Source organism: Fusarium poae, chromosome 1 (assembly GCF_019609905.1).
Source record: "Fusarium poae strain DAOMC 252244 chromosome 1, whole genome shotgun sequence".
Classification (NCBI taxonomy): Eukaryota; Fungi; Ascomycota; class Sordariomycetes; order Hypocreales; family Nectriaceae; genus Fusarium; species Fusarium poae.
Window position 1 is genome coordinate 2,027,097 of NC_058399.1, and position 17,959 is coordinate 2,045,055.

Here is a 17,959-nt window from a genome sequence, read left to right on the forward strand (position 1 = left end):
ACAAATCGAGCTCGAAACACAAATAAACCGGGTTGTGGCTGCGGCGACCGACAGTCCAAGACGGAGCAGTAGTAGTGGCAGTTTCTCCCAGCAGCACCGTCGCAAAAGCAATTAAACAAACAATGCGGCCTGCTTTCATGATATAACTCCATTTCCCCATCAATTCAAGCATCTGCTGCATAACATCTCTTGCCCATTTGATTATTCTACTACTTGCGTTCCTGCTTGTTAGTTTTCACGATTATACCCACTCCGCCTTCTTACCATCCTCACCTTCACCGACGCTTTGTCGCTGTAATATAATCATAGCGTGGCTGCGGCGCCGTCCGCATTCTTACCATTGAGACAACTTCCATTTTTCACATACCATACCTCGTTTCCCAGAAACCGGGCCAACCATGTCTTTATCAGAGAGAGACAGTTCCTATGATGGGGAGTTCCAGTTGAGACATCCCTATGCAGCTTCTTCAGATCCTAACCTTCGAGCTCTTGTTCCAATGTATGTTTTGATGTGTATATCCTCATGCGTCTTTTGCAACGACTAACAGGAAATAGGTGGGACAGCTCTGACCCCGAACGCTGTCCACCTCCGCTACCTATGAACCCGGGTTCACCGTTGACTTCTCGAGCTGGTACCTCGAGCGCTATTGCCTCTGCTCACGCAGCGCTTAACGAGCGAGCCCAGCAAAGCGCAATGGTTCCCGCCAAAAGGATCGAATCCCCTACAAAGGGACATCGTCGGCTGCAGTCTTCAGTCCGTGATATCAGCATGATGATCGAGGGTGCTAGTGGCCACAACTCGCCATCACGGTCTCCAGAACGTCAACAGCGTCCAGAGACACCCACTCGATCTCGAGACCATGATAACCGGCCAAGCGACAGTCACTCTACGGTGTCGAGCTCGACATCAGTACCAGGTCCTAGTCTGACACCTATTATGCGACCAGCAGCTCGACGTCCGCCTCCACAGAGCATCCTTGGTGAAAACACACCTCCACAATCATCAACTATGCTTGCGCTCCAACACATGAGCTCAACACCTTCAAAAGAACCAGAGAATCCCCTCTCTGACATCACAAATGGCTCGACAGCTGTATCAAAGGGACCCCAGAACCTTGAGGCGCTGTCCGACCAAATTCTCAGCCTCACTAGCATCGCTACAGGACTTCAGAAGGAAATGTCTCAGCTGAGTCGACGCAGCAGAGACAACGCCACCGACCTTCTCAGCCTCAAGGAGGCCACAAACTCAAGAGATGAGGACATACGAAAGAGTCTAAGAGAACTTCTAGGTAGTCATGGAAATGGAAATGACGGCCAAAACAGGCTCCCTCCAGCTCGCGACCCCTTTGGAGGATATTTCCTAGACAACAAGCCACACAATCTCTCCCCACCCAGCACAAGGGGGTTCCAGCTCCCTAGAATTCCTTCCCCCAAGAGCTTTGGTGACTCAATTGAGCGAGGGTCTATTATCAGCACACCCTCTCTCGTTGGCTCGGAGGCCAACTCCTCCCTTGTTCTTCTGGAAAGAATCATTCGGGAGATGGGCACTAAGGAGGGACAAGAGTCTCTTCTTGGCCGACTGCAGGAGGTGTCAAACAAGCTCTCGGGCATGGCCACATCTCAGAAGCTGGATGAAGTTATCGACCAAGTCAAAGCTCAATCTGAGCAAGCCATCATTTTGGGTAACTCCTTTGGGAGCCCCCGCGCGAGCCGGTCTCGCAATCTCAGTTTTGAATCAGAGAGCAGCACCATGCCCAGCCAGGCGAGGAGCGCCGTTTCTCAACGCGTTGAGCACATAATGAGAAATGAAGCCCGTAGGAACTCTGAGCCTTCAGGGAGGGGCTCCGATATTCTCAATGACGATCTCATGGGTATCATTCGATCGGTCAAAGACAGCGTCTCCCAAGGCGGTGGTCTCACTGCTGAGGTCAAGGCTCTCGTCCGCGAGCTCCGCGGCGAGGTTTTGGGCATGGGCCGTGAGATTGGTAAACGCCTTGATCAACAAGCAGCGTCTAAGCGAGGCGTCGAAGATCATGATACCCCCAGCAAGGACGAAGTCGCTCGTGTAATTGATGAAGGGCTTGAGCAGATGAAGGATCAGCTCAATCATGTCCTTCGTGAACACAGACGCCAATCAGCTGCTTCAGTCAACACCCAGAAGAGTGCTGTCGATTACCAGGAGATCTACAATGCTATGCGCGCCGCCATCCAAGACAACGAGGCGACCAAGAGCAACTTGCCTGACCTGAGCCGGGAAGACGTTATTGAAGCCGTCAGGGATGCCTGGGAGAACTACAAGCCTGAGATCGAGGTTCAACAGATCGGTCTCGAACGCGATGAGATCTTGGCTTGCTTGAAACAGGGAATGCAAGAGTATTCCACTCGTGGCGACCACCCTCCAGCCGCTTCGAGGGACGACGTCCTCACTGCCGTCGTTGAAGGTCTTCAGCACTATGTGCCTCCTCAAGTTGACCAGCCCGCCACTCTCTCAAGGGATGAGATCATTGATGCCGTTCGTGATTGTCTCGAAGAGTTCGAGTTCCCTGTGGCTCCAGGTGCTGGAGATTTCACACATGAGGACATGGTGGATGCCGTTAGGGAGGGTCTCCAGGATCTTGATGTTCACTCCAGTCGCGCTCTTGTACCAGCTTCATCTGGCAACAACGATGATGTTAGTGATCGTCTTCGTGAGATCATGGAATACTTGCGCCAGGAGTTTAAGACAATGTCTGAAGAAGCGAAGGAGAACTTTGCTGCCACCGGCCGGGAGACTGAGCAAGTCCTCGGTGCTACCAAAGATGGCTTTGAGAACCTCCGACAAGCTATGGAGAGCTATGTCGACCGTGCTACAGGCGCTGCTGGACAGGAGGAGTTCATGGACGATCTGTTGAAGTCTCTCGAGGACTTCAAGGACGAGATGGCTGGAATTGTGTCAACGACCAACCAGGAGTCTCGCGAGCAACTCCAGACAGAGCTCGAAGGTCTCCGCGAAATTGTCAACTCGTCCATGATCCCCGCACCGCCACCTCAATCGAATAATACTGAGGTTCTTGAGGCTTTGAACACAGGCTTCAACAACTTAAGGCAGGAGGTCCTTCGACCTCGCGCCGAGACAAGTGAGATCCTGGATGCCCTCAACGACGGCCTCAACGATCTTCGTGCTGGTATGGACAGAGTGACCAATAAGCCCACTGATTTGACTGCGAACGATGAGATCCTGGATGCCCTCAAGGCTGGCCTCGACTCTGTCCGAGCCGACATTGAGTCTATTCGTGACAGCAGCAACGACAAGGCTGTTGCGACCCTGAATGCCACGCCTGCCGCCAATGATGAGATCATGGAAGCCCTCAAGTCCGGACTCAGTGGTGTACGAGCAGACCTGGAAGCTCTTCGCGACAGCCAAACAGAAAAGGCTGTTGCTGTTGTCGAACCCAAGGAGAATGACGAAGTTCTCGAGGCCCTGAAGAACGGCCTCGATTCTCTTCGTGTTGATATTGAGGCTATTCGTGAGAATACTTCTGAGAAGGCTGTTGCACCCGTCGACACTACATCCAATGACGATGTCATTGCGGCTGTAAAGACTGGACTCGAATCTCTCCGAGCTGACTTCGAAGCCGTCCGAGACAGTAGCGAGAAGGCCCTCGCCCCTGTTGATAAGCCCTCTTCCAGTGACGAGTTTGTCGAAGCTTTGAAGAATGGCCTTGATTCTCTGAAAGCTGACCTCGAGTCTGCTCGCGAAACAAGTGATCGATCGGCTTCTGATGAAAACACCTCGAATGATGAGGTTGTTGTGACTCTCAAAAATGGTCTCGATTCGCTGCACGCCGAGATTGCCGCCCTCGCCAATCAAGAGAAGCTCGAATCCGCAGTCGAGAACACGTCTAATGACGAGGTCATCGTGACTCTGAAGAATGGACTTGACTCTCTGCACGCTGAGATTGCAGCTCTTGCCAACCAGGAGAAGACCGAAGCAGCCCCCGAGAATACCTCCAACGATGAAGTCATTGCCACCCTCAAGAACGGACTTGATTCACTCCACACTGACATCGAAGCTATCGCCGCTGCGCAGAAGGCTGCTGCTCCAGCCGATAACACAACGAACGACGAAGTCATTGAAGCTCTTAAGAACGGCCTTGACTCTCTACGAACAGACATTGAGGCGCTTCAAGAAAGCAACCAGAAGGCACTGGCTCCTGTGGCTGATACCAAGCCCAACGATGAGGTTCTCGATGCTCTCAAGACTGGTCTCGAGTCACTTCGTTCTGATATTGAGTCTCTTCGCGATACAAACAGTGAGCGAGCCATCGCTCCCGCGGAGTCACTGTCCGACGAGAAGATCCTTGAAGCCCTCAAGACCGGTCTTGAATCCGTTCGCTCTGATATTGAGGCTCTTCGGGACAGTAACGGAGAGCGTGCGCTCGCTGCTGTGTCAACAGCGAAGGCCGAAGACGGTGAATCTGGCGAGAGCATCAAGTCAGACGACGTCAAGAACCTCGAGGTTCTCATTGCTGGTCTTGCCATCAAGATTGACTCTGTCAAGGCTGAGAACCAAGGAATCCAGAAGGACGACCTATCTCGCATGGAGGAGCTTCTTCGGACAGTCCAGGACAGTGTTGATGAGATTGCCTCTCGCGAGACTCTCACCAGGTCTGCCTCTGTCAAGAAGAAGAAAGAAGAGGGAGCCGAAGAGCCCGAGAGTGGAATCCAAGGCGATGCTGAGGAACCAGCATCAAAGGAGGACATGCAAGCCATTGAAACGATCCTCCGTAACACCAAGGGCAAGCTCGACGACCTCATTGATGGTGAACAGGCCGTTCGCAAGGATCATATCGACAATGTAGAAGCTCTTCTGCTAGAGACACGGGAGACTATGGGTACTCTCACTACCCAGCTAGACACCGTCTCACGCAAGGAAGAAGTTACAGCATTGGAGGCTCTCCTCACCAAAGTTTCTACCGGACTCGATGAGATCAAAGAACAGGCCACCAAAGAAAGCGAGAATCCCGACAAGGTTTCCAAGGGAGATGTCGAAGCCGTCGAGGCATTGACTCTAGAGATCAAGACTGCTCTCGAGGGCTTCACTGGCACTGACCTTGCTCTCCTAGCTCGCAAGGACGACGTCAGCAACCTGGAGGCTCTTCTCATCAAGAAGGAAGATCTTACTGGCCTTGAGATCATCGTCAAGGAGTTCCAAGAGAAGTTGGACACAACAGTGGATGCCCAAACCAAGGCTATCGCTGTTCGTGACGAGGAGAACACTTCTGTCGCTGACCGCGTCACTGAAGTCAAGAACTTCCTCGAGGAGCTCCAAGGAGCCATCAGCACCAAGCTTGACGAGGGCGCAACTGGTGTCGAGGGTGTCAGCAAGCTTCTCGAAACCATGGGGGAGAAGATTGACAAGAATGAGAACGTTCACCAGGATCTCAAGGACATGCTTGACACGATCAAGGCCGAGTTTGAGGACTCCAAGGCTGTCGTTTCTGGTGTCAAGGTTGAGTCCAATGAGAAGCTCCAAGAGGCTACCGAAAGTCTCAGCACCAAGCTCGACGAGAAGATTGGTGAGCTCGTTGCCAAATATGAGACACTGGAAACCACCCTTGATGAGCGAAGCAAGGTTAGCGAGGCTCGAGACGAAGTTATGGAGGCGGCTCTGGTTGGCTCCAAATCTGTTACTGATGAGCTGAAACTTCTCATTGACACCCTTGGCTCAACTGTCACTGATTCGTTGGAGAAGATGGAGGAAGCTTCAAAGACCGTCTTTACCAAAGTGGAGGAGCTCGGCACACGTACAGAAGAGACCCACACTGAGGACAAGGCCGAGCATCAACAGACTCGCGACCAGATCACAGAGGCCTTGACCGCTGTGGAAGGGCTGAAGGGAGAAGTGAGCGAGTCACACCCCAAGATCCTCGAGTCTGTCAAGGATCTCCTTCTTCTCGTCGGCGAGCATTACGAGCACTCCAAATCTTCTACGACTGAAATTCAAGACAAGATTCTTGAGCACAAATCTCCCGAGGAACTCATGACGCTTCTGACACTTCTGACTGATGATAAATACAACAACACCCAAGTTCACGAGAAGCTCGATAAGCTTATCGAGCAGATCTACAACGACTCAGAGGTCAAGGAGCGTCTCGACAAGATCATTGAGGAGAAGTACAACGATGCTGAGGTTCGTGAGAAATTGGACAAGATCATCGAGGAGAAGTATGATGATACTCCGGTCCACGAGAAGCTTGCTACCATCATTGAATCAAAGTACGACGACACAGAGGTCCGCGGGAAGCTAGACAACATCATCGAGTCCAAGTACGACGATGGTGAAGTGCGTGCAAAACTTGACAAGATTATCGAGGAGAAGTACGATGATACTCCTGTCAAGGAAATGCTGGGCACGATCATCGATTCCAAGTATGATGATGCTCCTGTCAAAGAAATGCTGGGCACAATCATCGAGTCCAAGTATGACGACACACCAGTTCGTGACAAGTTGGACTTGATCATGGATTCCAAGTACGACGACACTATTGTTCGAGAGAAGCTCGATCTGGTCTTGGATGGACGATACGATGATGCCGTGGTACAAGAAAAGCTTGATAAGCTTGTCGACCACACCGCTGTTGCCGACCAGGCTTTTACTCGTCTTGATACCCTTGACAAAGTTCATGCATCGGTTCTCAAGACAGCGTCCGATATCTCTGATTTCCTTCAATCACAGAAGAGGCGTATTGAGAAGGCTCATGAGGACCACAGCAGGCACCTTCAAGAGACCATGGCGTCCGTTGAGCGTAAGCTCGCTGAGAAGGACCACGTCGAGACCGCAGTCTTGAACCTTCGAGATGAGGAGCTGAGACTCCGCCAGAGTGTTATGAGCCTCCGAGCGGAGCAGGAGAATTTGATTCGCCAAAAGACACGCCTGACTGGTGATGTCTCATCTCTCGAAACTGCCCTCAGTATGCGCAAGGAGGAGCTCTATGACATGGAGTCTCGCGCCGAGAACTTGGAGCGCCGCATTCTCGAGGGTGTGATGGACCATTCTCGAGTGCTTCTTATGTCCAAGGCTAAAAGAAGCGGTAGCGATGCTATGAGCCGCAAACGAGTCAGAAAGCCTGCCGAAGAGGAGTCTCAGCAAGACGGTCGCAAGTCCATGGTGGGCATGGCGTTGAGTGCGAAGCGCAACTTGGCAGCCCCTTCACCAACAGGAGCAGGTCGACGAATTGTTTCCCTCAGCCAAATTAACAACAATGTGGCAAGCGGAGGTGTTAAGCGCAGCCAAAGTGTACGAACTCCCGCAGGTGGTGGTGGTGGTGGTGGTAAAGTGTACCGCAAGCGAAGCTGGGGCGGTGGCCTTGACTTGGCCGACAACGACAAGGAGAACTCCGTCAACGAGACCGTCGAAGAGGTTGATGAGGCAGATGTCAAACCGGGCTTGACCTCAGAAACCGTCGAGGTCCCTGAAGAGGAGACGATAGTTCTCGAACAAGAAATAAATGGTGAGGGCAGTGAACGAGGTGACAGCGATAACGAAACGCTAAGACGGAGTAGCAGGGGCACCGTGATCACAAACAGCACGGACATGTATACGGACGGTGACAGCTACAGCGAAGACAGCTATACCGAGAGCGAGTGGACGGAAAGCAACGCTGGTACCGACCCTATGTCGGTCCTAGGCAACGAAGTGGCGATTATTGGCAACTAATGCACGACGAACGAACGACAAGTCCGACTTTGATTTATTAACTGCGATACCATTCGTGTTTGTTTGAACGACATGAGGAAGAAGGGAAAAGGGATTGCTTTGGTCACGATATTTGAATGATGGAGCGTTTTGGTCTGGCGCGGGTTTGTTTTGATGAGTTCTGGATTCTCTGTTTTAAGTGTTAATGGTTTGCAACGAGTCTTTGTTATGAGCATATGTTTTGCTTGATAGGTTTAACAGCAAAAAGGATTTATGAATCGATACTTTTTATCAGTATTTGTCTCAATATTGTGATGTCTTGTAACCTCTTATATATCGATGTGAAAGTGTACCTAAGTTGGACTTCTATCAGGTAGTTACTAAGTCTAGGTAGTTTGTACCTACCTAGCCGGATGAGGGGGGGTCTGGAGCAGAGGTGATTTTGAACATAAAGAGGTCAGACTTTAAGGAAGGCATCACTATGCCAGATAGCAGATTTTATAATAAACAGTCAATTAACAGAACTAATATTATAATAACAGTCTAAAGGCCTACTAATCTGTTCCTTCCTAAAAGCTTGTATATAATATATAAAGAGGTCAGAGGTATACCTAAAAAATCAACAAGAGGCCAAAACACTCTGCCTTTGGTCTGTAGCAATCGTGACCTAGACCCCCCTTCCTCCCGCTAGGTAGTCGATGCGCTTGACCCGCTTTATCGCCCGTATCTTATCAGTAATTGGGAAGTCCCCTCCAACAAGCACGCGTACCTAGAGTAAACATCCGTGATAGACCAGCTCTAAAACCTTTGACGCTCCTTTTCGATTTGTGCTCTTCTCACAAAGTTGGTCAACTGAATTGACCATGGACCAAACTCAAGCTGGCGGTCTCCTCGATCCGCCCGAGCTCACACCGCTCGAACAAGAGGTTTTGGACGAGTATGAGCGATTGGCAGACAACATGAACAAGGTACGTCTACACAACCTGACTTTTCTTTGGTAGATCGGTTAGACAGTCACTAACGCACGTCCCAGCTGGCCACTATTCTCGAACATCTTGCCTCGAATCCCAGCTCAGAAATCCTCGACGGCCTTCGCGAGCTCGAGCGCAAAACAAGCCTGGCCTTTACCCTTCTCAAAGCCAGTGTTTACAGCATAGTCTTGCAGCAGGAGATCGATTGGGGTGATGGCTCGACAGCCCAGTAAACAGAAATAAACGACAACAAAGAACACATTCGGAGAGGGACCAGGAGACTAGGATTGATACCCAGCGTAACACGGCATGAGATATGACCACTATCACAAGATAATAAAAACATTTGATATGATTTCCAAGTGTGATGCTACATCATCTCATACTTCTTTTTACCACATCAGGGGACGTCAGAGGGAAAAAAACCCTCCATTACAGGCTACAGATACATGATTTCTTTTGGTAGTACAAGATGGTGCGTTAGAGTGTGGGTATGGGTTTAATTTAGTATACAGCTCCTCCATAGTACACCTTGCGCACATCGACCAGCTTCTTGCCTCGGCCGATGGCAATCTGCTCGGGGTCAGGCTGGTTGGTAAGTGCGTGGTAGGCCGCCTTGACCGAGTTCATGGGGTTCTTGGATCGGGGCATGCGGGAAGCAATGTCGTGAATACCGGCAGCACGGCACATTTCGAAGATGCGGTGAGGGCAGCGAAGTCCAAAGCCTGCGACGTTGATTAGCGTATGCGAGGTGAAAGTTGATATACGAATACATACCGGGAGGTCGAGCCATCAACTCGACGACAGTGCCTGAGATCTTGGACTTGACGTTACCGTAAATGGTGCGGTTCTCATATCGGCGGACAGGCTTCATGTTGCGGATTGCCAACATCTGAGCTGTCTCCTCGGCCACACCCGGCTCAGTAGACTTGGCCATACCCAGACCCAGGCGACCGTTGCCGTTACCAGCGATGGCAACGACAGAGGTGCTGCGGACCTTGCCGAGACGAGTCTGATTAGAGACCCATCGAGTGACAAGACCCTTTGTGAGCAGCGAGCGGATCTCCTTGAGACTCATGCCTGTCAGGCGCTTGATCTCCTGGTACTTACCAGAATCGTCCTGACCTTGATCCTCGGGGTCAACGGCGTGCTTGTACAGGCCCTTGACACCAGGGACCTTGCCCAGGTCAGGTGCCTCAGCTGTGTAAGTGCGGTCAACACCCACTGGGCCGTCCTGGATGAGCTCGAGATTCGTGGGCTCGACCTCACCCTGGCTGCCGAAACCAACAATCTTGTCGAGCTCAGACTTCCATGCATCATCGACGGCTTCGTCAAGCTTCTCAGCTTGAGAACGGGTCATGAATTCAGGACCCTTGTCGTTGGCAGTGGGCTCGGGACCGTCCTCTTTCTCAACGTAGCGTTTGATTAATTCTGGGTCCTTTTCAATATCTTTGAGCTCCTCCTCGGTAAGGTCTATCAAATCCTCGCCTTGGCTTTCCTTGACTCGCCGCAATGCGCGGACCATGGCACGTGTGAGTTGGTCGCTCGTCTTCTTATCGGTAATCTTCATCATTCTCTCTCCGTAGTTGTCGATCCATTCGTTCTTGTCGGGCCATTGCACCTCCCTCGGAGTACCCTCGATTTCAGGCTTAACATCGTAGCGGGGGTCGAGCGTTGAGTAGTCCTCGATGTAGTCGGGCTTGTAGGGATCGTCACGCATACGACCCTGGATAATCAGATCTTCGGGACTGATAGCTTTTTCGCCCAATTCGATAGCCTCGAGTTGCTCTGCCGTGTAAGAGGCCCTCAAAGTTTCCAAATCCTTCTTGCTCAGCTCGCCGAACTTGTCCTGCTTGAACTGCTCCATCTTGCTGGTGTGTTCACCCGACTCCTTAATCAATCCTAGCTCCTGAGCGGTGACATTTCGGAATCGAGACTTGCGCTTCGACCGGGGTGCCGAGGTGTGAAATTGGCTGCATGGGATGACGGGGACGGTGATGGAGGTTGAAGCCGTTCTGGATGAGGCGATGCACCTGCCGAGGAGGTTGCGCGCCGGACGTGCGACGCTCATGGTCGGCAGGAGAGTCGGATGAGAGTCGAATCGAGAAGGGGTCCAGCGACAAGGGAGGAGGGGAAGGTTGAGTCTATTGGCGTCACTCTCTCGCTCTCTCTATATCTCTCTCACACAAGCTCGAGATTTTTTTGGGACCCAGGAAATGGATCTCAATTGGCAAGTTCCCCATGCGGCTAGCGTCTGAACATTGTCGGGGAGCCAATCAAGCAGGGTTTTGATAAAAGGTGCAAATCAACAGATCACGTGCTATTGACTTGTCTAAATCAACTTCAAGCTTCATGTCAGCCTACTAAGATAGATCCCCGAACAACAGCAGTCCGTATTGGGCAAACCAAGTCAACTGGTAAATTCTCGAAACCAATTACAGAATATTGAATAAAACCATAATCTGTCTCTCTCTGGTAATCGGCTCTTGCACTCTTCTCTTCCTGATACACAATCGTAGCCAATCATGGCCCACCTTCACATCAGTCGACTTTTGTTACAAGGTGAAACGTCTCAGTAACACCCCTGGAAGCCAAGTTAACGTTAGGGGTTTGCCTGTCTTGTCTTCCACCGTCGTCACCACCCAACCCACTGTGTGTGGGCCAATTTACCATGGGTCTGCTTCTCGTCTTCTATCTCTGTATTTCATTTCAACTCTTTCCCCTTCATTGATCGCTCTACTATTGTTTCTTGTTCTCCTCCTTTCACCAAAAATACTTATTATTCTTTTAATCTGTCCGTGACTGGCGCACGGCAGTTCTATTTATTCTGTAAATAATTCGAAACTCGTCGTATCAATCTGATATTCACCTCATCTCATCTCGGACCTCGCATTTCACATCATCATCATCACCATGGGTCAATTCGATTGGTTTTCCAGCATCGGCGCCACAGACGAGGCTGTTGCTGTCCTGAACGATCAGCCTATTCTCTTCACCATCCTTCTGGTTGTCCTCGTCGCCGTAATCCTACAAATGGTCCTTCTCTGGTACATTCACTATGCCACTATGAAGCCCGAGCAGCGCAAGGCAGCCCAGGACAAGAAGGACAAGAAAAAAGCAGCAAAGACCAAAAAGCCCGCCAACGCCAGATAAAGCATACGCCACCTTTACAGCAGCAATCTACGCTGTATCAACCAACTCAAGTCAATTCCACAAGCTCAACCCCGATACTTTCACCTCACGATTTCTCTTTCTATGGGACAATACCACCCATCATTATACAGTCATCTTGCTTTACCTCGAGATAACATAATACAAATCCTTATACCCGGTCAACAAATTTCGTATCCACACATAAACCTTGTTCTTCAGTGATGTGCTTGCGCCGTCAAATCTCAATCAATCACCGTTATGTCCCATGATTGCAACTCAGCCACTGGTCCAGCGTCTCAAAGTCGCATAGGTTCCCTTCTGAATGTTCATACTTTACATATGTTGATGAACCGGCCATAACATTCCAGCTCACACTCATTATCGTGCTCTCCTGACTCTCCTGCTTGGCGTAGGCGCTTGTTTCTGGCAAGCGGTTCCCCATTGTTGTGACTGGCTGTTCATTTGTGATAAGTGTCTCTGAACTTGTTGCGTATGGGGTCACAGTAGATGGCATTGATCTCTTGCCCTTTCTTTTCTTGGCAAGTGAGGGTATTTGAATATGCTCAAGAAGAATTTCCCAAGCTCTCCTTTCTATGCTACTCATGGAGTCTCCTAATTCGTTATGCGAGCGCGAAACAGTCTCGTCACTTGGTGTTAAGGCAGCTACCTTTTGTCTAATTCCGGGAGATTCGGCAAGTTGCATGCGCGCAAGAGACATGGCAATGACCGGAAGTAGCTGAGCGCGATCTGATACACTCTGTTGCTGTTAGAGACTCGAAAATGCACGAACCTAAGATATATACCTTGAGAAATGGTACATGGAAAACACCAGGTGCCAGTTTCGTAAGACAGTAGTCGGGTCCGCAACCCCAAACCTGACAACCTTTGTATGTTTTCTCCGTAGCTAAGGTCAATTGCTCAAGAAGGATATCTACCAAGGCTGATGAGTGCAGATCCTCTAGTACTTCTGCACAAGTGGCACTCTCGGTCCTGCTATTTGCTTCCGCAAGTTTTATTTTGTCGCAGTTCGGTGGGATGTTTAGACTGGATATAAAGGTCTCGATAGCATCTTGATCAGTTGACTCCAGACTCTCCAACAAGTCCCCTGAGGGCAACGCAGCTCTTTCCCCTGCTTTTCTCGTCCTTTTCTGCCGCTTGCGTGCTCGAGAGGCTTTTTCGGATGGTCTTTGTCGCTTGTCGAGCCGGCAAACATCGATTGTTATCAGCAAACTTTGAAATGGAGTCGTCCATGCCGATGCTGGAGCGACGAGAGCTGACGAGAGATCCGGATGTTGGATTGAGAAGGACAAAAGGCCAGGCAATGATGGGGCTGTTGATCTATTATACTCGAGATGGACACCTAGGCGATCCCAAATCTGGATGAACCTCGAATTAGTGGTTGAAGAGTGAGGAGAGGTTGTTGAAATACCTTGGAACTATTGATCGTTTCAGCGACCCCCTCGAGATGATCACATTCTGAGACAGGACGGCCTTCAATGGCAAAGGATACCTCGATACAACAAGACCCGGCGCGAGAAATCCATAGGTAGGAATTTGAGACTGCTGATAGGAGATCTTTGGCGTCCTTGATGTTTCGCGCACCGTCCGGGGGGTCGATATTTAACGATGCTGTTGCTCTAAGTTCGATATTTGCTTGCTTTGTAACAACACGTATAGTTGGCAAGCGCAGCGCGCAGGACATATTCGATTTGTTTCCTGGGTGTTTCTTCCCTTAGTAATCATAAGATGAGTTTTTGTTTTATTTTAGGTAAACTGCTGTAAGTTGACCCTGCGTTTTGTCAATACCTTCCGCTGAGGAAGGTGCCTCCAGCATGGTACCACCGGCCCAGGTACACACAGATGCGAAGATGAAAACAACAGGAAAGAGCGATCGAAGTGATATATACCTAGGTAGGTAGTTAGGTAGTTAGGTAGTAACAGATTGTAAAAATATAGTGCCAAGTTACAGGTAAGTAGTAACCAAGACCTAAATAATCATGCCTAAGTTAGTACCTACTAAAATTGAGATGAATATTCCAAGATATCTAGACTGGCACGCCGTCATCTGTACAATTATGAAGCCACTAAATGTCTATAAAGTGCGCCCCCCCATAGTATTTGCATGCATCCTTGATATAATAAACACTCGTGCTTGCTCCCCAAACTCCTTGCAATTGATTAATAGACTACTTCGCGAACCACGGGAATTTCTTCTTCGGTGGCTCAGCGAAACCAGCTGAGCCACTTTCAACCTGTACACTACGCTGATAGATGTCCTGTTCGATTTGTTAGCGGTGGTTCTTGATCAGTAAGGCTTGACTTTCTCACCTCTTCGTCTGTCGGCATTCGGCAACCCAAAATCAGCTCTCTTGCGTTCTCATGCTTGGCCAGATTTGGGTACGATGCGCCCTGACTTTTCATCATCGGAAGCAGAACTTCTCCGAGCACCTCAAACTTTTTCCAGTTAATGCGATCTCCGTCTGCGCCAACGAATGTTTTACTTCCCTCCTCGGCTGACACCAAGTCTCTCCGGTGAAGAGGGATGAATGGAATTCTTGGAAGGGATGAATTCTCCCACGCCAAACGGTACGCAAAGTGACTTTTTTGTGTCCCCATCAGTATACCTAACCGTGCGAATCTCTTTTGTATATCAGCTGGTACTAGCGTCCTTGTTTGGTTCAGCCGATGGATAGCTGTTCCGTTTACACCAGCTAAAACAGCCGCCAGACCGTTGTAGTTGTTAAGCTGGCGAAGTTTAAGCGATATATGCATGAATTTCTCGAGTATCAGCGCTCGGTGTTTGGCCTTGTCTCGTAATAGAATCATGTTGGCAACCCATTTTGCAATATGGTTGAAGTGGTTAATCATCCGGTTGACGTTTCGCAAACTCTTGCATCTTTCTTTTTGTGACGCCGATAGACTGACATGTCGAACAAAGTCTCGGATGCGGATAGACGAAAACATGATCCAGTCGATTCTGGTCAACTCATCCGCAACATCATCATTGGGTATATCCATGAAGATATGGTAGCGGAACTTATTCATAGGCAAGTTGTCCGTAGGCTCCAAGCTGGCCGCCGCTCTCTCATAGTCTTCGAACGTATGGAAGTGCGCTTGACTTGAAACACTGCTACTTCGGTCTGCAAGTGAAACCTCCGAGCTCCCAGATGGTCGCCCATCAGTATCCGATTCCACTGTCAGCACACTTACACCAGAAGACAACTCGTTCATGTCTTTCGACAGGATCTCGCCCGCAAGTCTATCGCTCGCCTCATCCGAATTCGCCCAGCCAGTGTCATCGTCCTCCACCACATTAAATTGGAGATGGCGCCGCATGTGCTGCGCAGCGATAGAAAAGATTGGCTCGGTACTCAAATGTCTGATAAACTCTTCCAAGTTTCGTCTTGTTTGCGGGCGGGCAAAGTCGCCAGGATAAAGCGACACCCATTTGGCCACTACCTCGATAATGCGTAGTTGTGTTGCGGTCTTGGAAAGATAGTGCGCTGTCTTGTCTTCCCTCACCTGGTCCAGCCTGGTCAAAATAGCAGTGAAGAGCTCACCAGGAGCCGCAAACTTGCGATAAAGACACAAAAACACATCAGAGAAGTTGTTGTCTATTCGGGTCAGGCGGGGGGCAAGAAGGCGGTCAACTAGTTCGTCAAATGTCACACCTAGTGTCTTTGCTTGCTTATCCAAACTGTTGTCGTCGTTTCTTTGAAGTATCGGAATGTCGTCGGAATAACGATATGACTCTGGATCAGACTCATCTACGTCCAAGAATGAGTCGGTGCTGGGTCTGTCCAATCGAATACCAGGAGTTCTGAGCATGTTATTGAGTGTTTGCGTCGTGCCAACTTCTCCTGCCTCAGGATTAGGACTGGCAGATTGACCCCGTCTAGGGCTGCGAGAAGTCTGCGTTCGATAGCCTTCGCTGATCGTAGGAATAGTAAATCCCTTGAGTAGAGAGAAGTCGGAACTTGCTCGACTGTGCTTGCTATGTTGGCTGATGGGACGCCCGGTGCCGCCATCGGGGGCTTCTAGATTAGCAGCGGATTGCGCTCTTCTGCGCGATACTGTTTCACCATTTTCTTCTAAATTGCAGTCAGTAAATTGCGACTTCCAACAACCCAATTCAAGTGTATACCTCTTCGGTGTGCCATAGCAGCCCTAAGAATGGTATGTAGGCATGTCTTTGCAACCTCGATATCATCGGTAGACGAGATCTTGTAGGTAGAAACGCAGGACTTGAAGTACGTATGACTCGCTATCGCCTCAGCGTTAACCTGCCACTCAGCTTCAGGTGTCTCGCATTTGCAGGCCACTAAGCTGGCAGGCAGGCCGGAGTTTGTGAGCGCAGCTGCAATGACTCAGTCAGCATGGTTTCTTTAGCAGGTACAGCATATGAATATCATACCTAGTGTTTGAGGAAGCTCACGCACAGACTCATGATTTGTGACATCATATAATATAAGCGCGGCGTCCACTCGAGGGACAATGTGCCCATTGATTTGTTTGGGCCATTGGATAGGTTGCGTAGGGTTCAGCTCAAAGTACTCCAGATCCAGCTCGAGTAAAGTTACAGCATGAGAATTGTTATCAACTAACATGCGAACACTAGAAGCATTGGAAATGGGTGGTCGAGAAAGGCCTAGGACCCGCTGAACAAAAGATGATTTGCCAACACCTGTGGAACCGATAACGGCAATGTTAAAACTCTCCATGGTTGGAGGTGTTTGTGACTGTAAAACATAAAGCTGTGGTCAGCCGTTTGTCGCATAACTGCCTCTAATACCCAAATTCCGTTCCGTCGCAGAGGAACACTGCCCCGCGCAAGCTAGAGCAGAGCGGGGCGGCATGTGATAAAATGATGTCTGTTACATACCCAGTATGACGAGGGTGCAGCGGTCAAAGACTCTCGACGAGGAGGCGGCCAGTGCTGACTTGCTTCGTTATCATCGCTGTCTGGATATGGGTCTGGTTTTCTTGCTTCCCCACGACCTCTGCGTTTGGCAGGTTTGGCAGGGTTACTGAAGTTATGCCCTTTTGTGTCGTGAAAAAGATGTTCGTGGTCTTGATCGTCTAGAGATTGGTAGACTGAGCTTCCATCAGATTGGTCGTCGTCCTCGGATGCGGTAGCAGCTTGGATTGCTGGATCGTAGGTCTGGAAGAAAGGATCGTCGATGATTGAGCCGACCGAGTCTCGATGATTACTGGTAGGCGCTGAGGGATCGGAGTCGCTCTCGAGATTGGAGTTCAGAGAAGCCGAGCTGGCTGTCGAGTATGGGCCAGGAGCGGCAAGGCCTGGATTTGGGTGAGCATTTTGCGAACCGGCATGGTTAGACTGCATGATCGCAACTTCAGCGACTACGCTGAATGTAAAAGAAGCATAGATGGGTGATGTAGATTAAATGCAAACGACGCAAGTATGGAGGGAGCAAATCTCGTGGCGTTTGCGGGGAGGGAAGAACCCGTGGAGTTCGCTTGAGAAGCTACAGTGAGATACAGGATACAGGGGCCAGAACCGTGGTAAGCGGGAAGGATGGGATGGAACTCAAGAAATGGTATAATCGCTTGTGGTTTGGGCGATGAGAGACAAGACACAAATGGCAGCAGAGTAGAATGCCAGCAAACGAGGGAGGGAGACGAGTTTACTGACCGACAAGACTTTTGCACTGTACCGCAGGTACGTTACCGTACCTGAGGTGAGGGACCAACGGAAGGGATTGGATCGATGTCCAATTGGTGGTTGTGGCACTGTACCTTGACTAGCGAGGTTGACGTCTGGGCGCAGATACCACGGGAACAAGAGCTGTATGTAGGTCGGCTGGACTGACAGGCAAATTGGAAATTGCCTTCAATCAATAGTCAATTGGAGTTCCAAGGCCAGAACGAAAGACAACAGTTGATGCGCAAATGCTCATATACTACTCTTAGGCAATGCTCAAGGTGAAGACCGAGCGAGGTAACTGAGACACCAATCTCAAAGTACCTAGGTAGTCGAAACCTATTGGAAACACAACATGTTAGTCCAGCCAGCCATGCTCATACTGACGTGATTCAACACAAGCAAGGGCGTTGACACGAGGGAACATCCGACGGGAATCTACCCGTACCTGCGCTGTAGCGTAGTGTATGGACCACTGGCGCGATTGTCTGT

At 50.0% G+C, this 17,959-nt stretch overlaps 6 protein-coding genes across 6 annotated transcripts; 3 read left to right on the forward strand and 3 right to left on the reverse strand.

Annotated features, from left to right (window-relative positions):
- Nucleotides 1-398: 398 nt before the first annotated feature.
- FPOAC1_000673 (uncharacterized protein) lies at nt 399-7,699 on the forward strand (the record flags this gene model as incomplete). The annotated part of the gene is made up of 2 exons (XM_044845284.1): nt 399-499; nt 556-7,699. The coding sequence occupies 2 exons, from the start codon at nt 399-401 to the stop codon at nt 7,697-7,699; spliced, it is 7,245 nt and encodes a 2,414-aa protein (XP_044711200.1).
- Nucleotides 7,700-8,541: 842 nt separating this feature from the next.
- On the forward strand, nt 8,542-8,882 carry FPOAC1_000674 (uncharacterized protein; the record flags this gene model as incomplete). Its single annotated transcript, XM_044845285.1, has 2 exons — nt 8,542-8,646; nt 8,712-8,882. The coding sequence occupies 2 exons, from the start codon at nt 8,542-8,544 to the stop codon at nt 8,880-8,882; spliced, it is 276 nt and encodes a 91-aa protein (XP_044711201.1).
- Nucleotides 8,883-9,153: 271 nt separating this feature from the next.
- Nucleotides 9,154-10,720, reverse strand: FPOAC1_000675 (uncharacterized protein; the record flags this gene model as incomplete). Its single annotated transcript, XM_044845286.1, has 2 exons — nt 9,154-9,374; nt 9,427-10,720. The coding sequence occupies 2 exons, from the start codon at nt 10,718-10,720 to the stop codon at nt 9,154-9,156; spliced, it is 1,515 nt and encodes a 504-aa protein (XP_044711202.1).
- An 842-nt stretch (nt 10,721-11,562) lies between these two features.
- Nucleotides 11,563-11,802, forward strand: FPOAC1_000676 (uncharacterized protein; the record flags this gene model as incomplete). Its single annotated transcript, XM_044845287.1, has 1 exon — nt 11,563-11,802. One exon carries the CDS (start codon nt 11,563-11,565, stop codon nt 11,800-11,802), a length of 240 nt encoding a protein of 79 aa, XP_044711203.1.
- A 256-nt stretch (nt 11,803-12,058) lies between these two features.
- Nucleotides 12,059-13,504, reverse strand: FPOAC1_000677 (uncharacterized protein; the record flags this gene model as incomplete). The annotated part of the gene is made up of 3 exons (XM_044845288.1): nt 12,059-12,559; nt 12,606-13,178; nt 13,232-13,504. The coding sequence occupies 3 exons, from the start codon at nt 13,502-13,504 to the stop codon at nt 12,059-12,061; spliced, it is 1,347 nt and encodes a 448-aa protein (XP_044711204.1).
- A 484-nt stretch (nt 13,505-13,988) lies between these two features.
- Nucleotides 13,989-17,894, reverse strand: FPOAC1_000678 (uncharacterized protein; the record flags this gene model as incomplete). The annotated part of the gene is made up of 8 exons (XM_044845289.1): nt 13,989-14,078; nt 14,131-15,893; nt 15,947-16,159; nt 16,217-16,541; nt 16,685-17,103; nt 17,459-17,474; nt 17,778-17,806; nt 17,855-17,894. The coding sequence occupies 8 exons, from the start codon at nt 17,892-17,894 to the stop codon at nt 13,989-13,991; spliced, it is 2,895 nt and encodes a 964-aa protein (XP_044711205.1).
- Between the last annotated feature and the right edge of the window lie 65 nt (nt 17,895-17,959).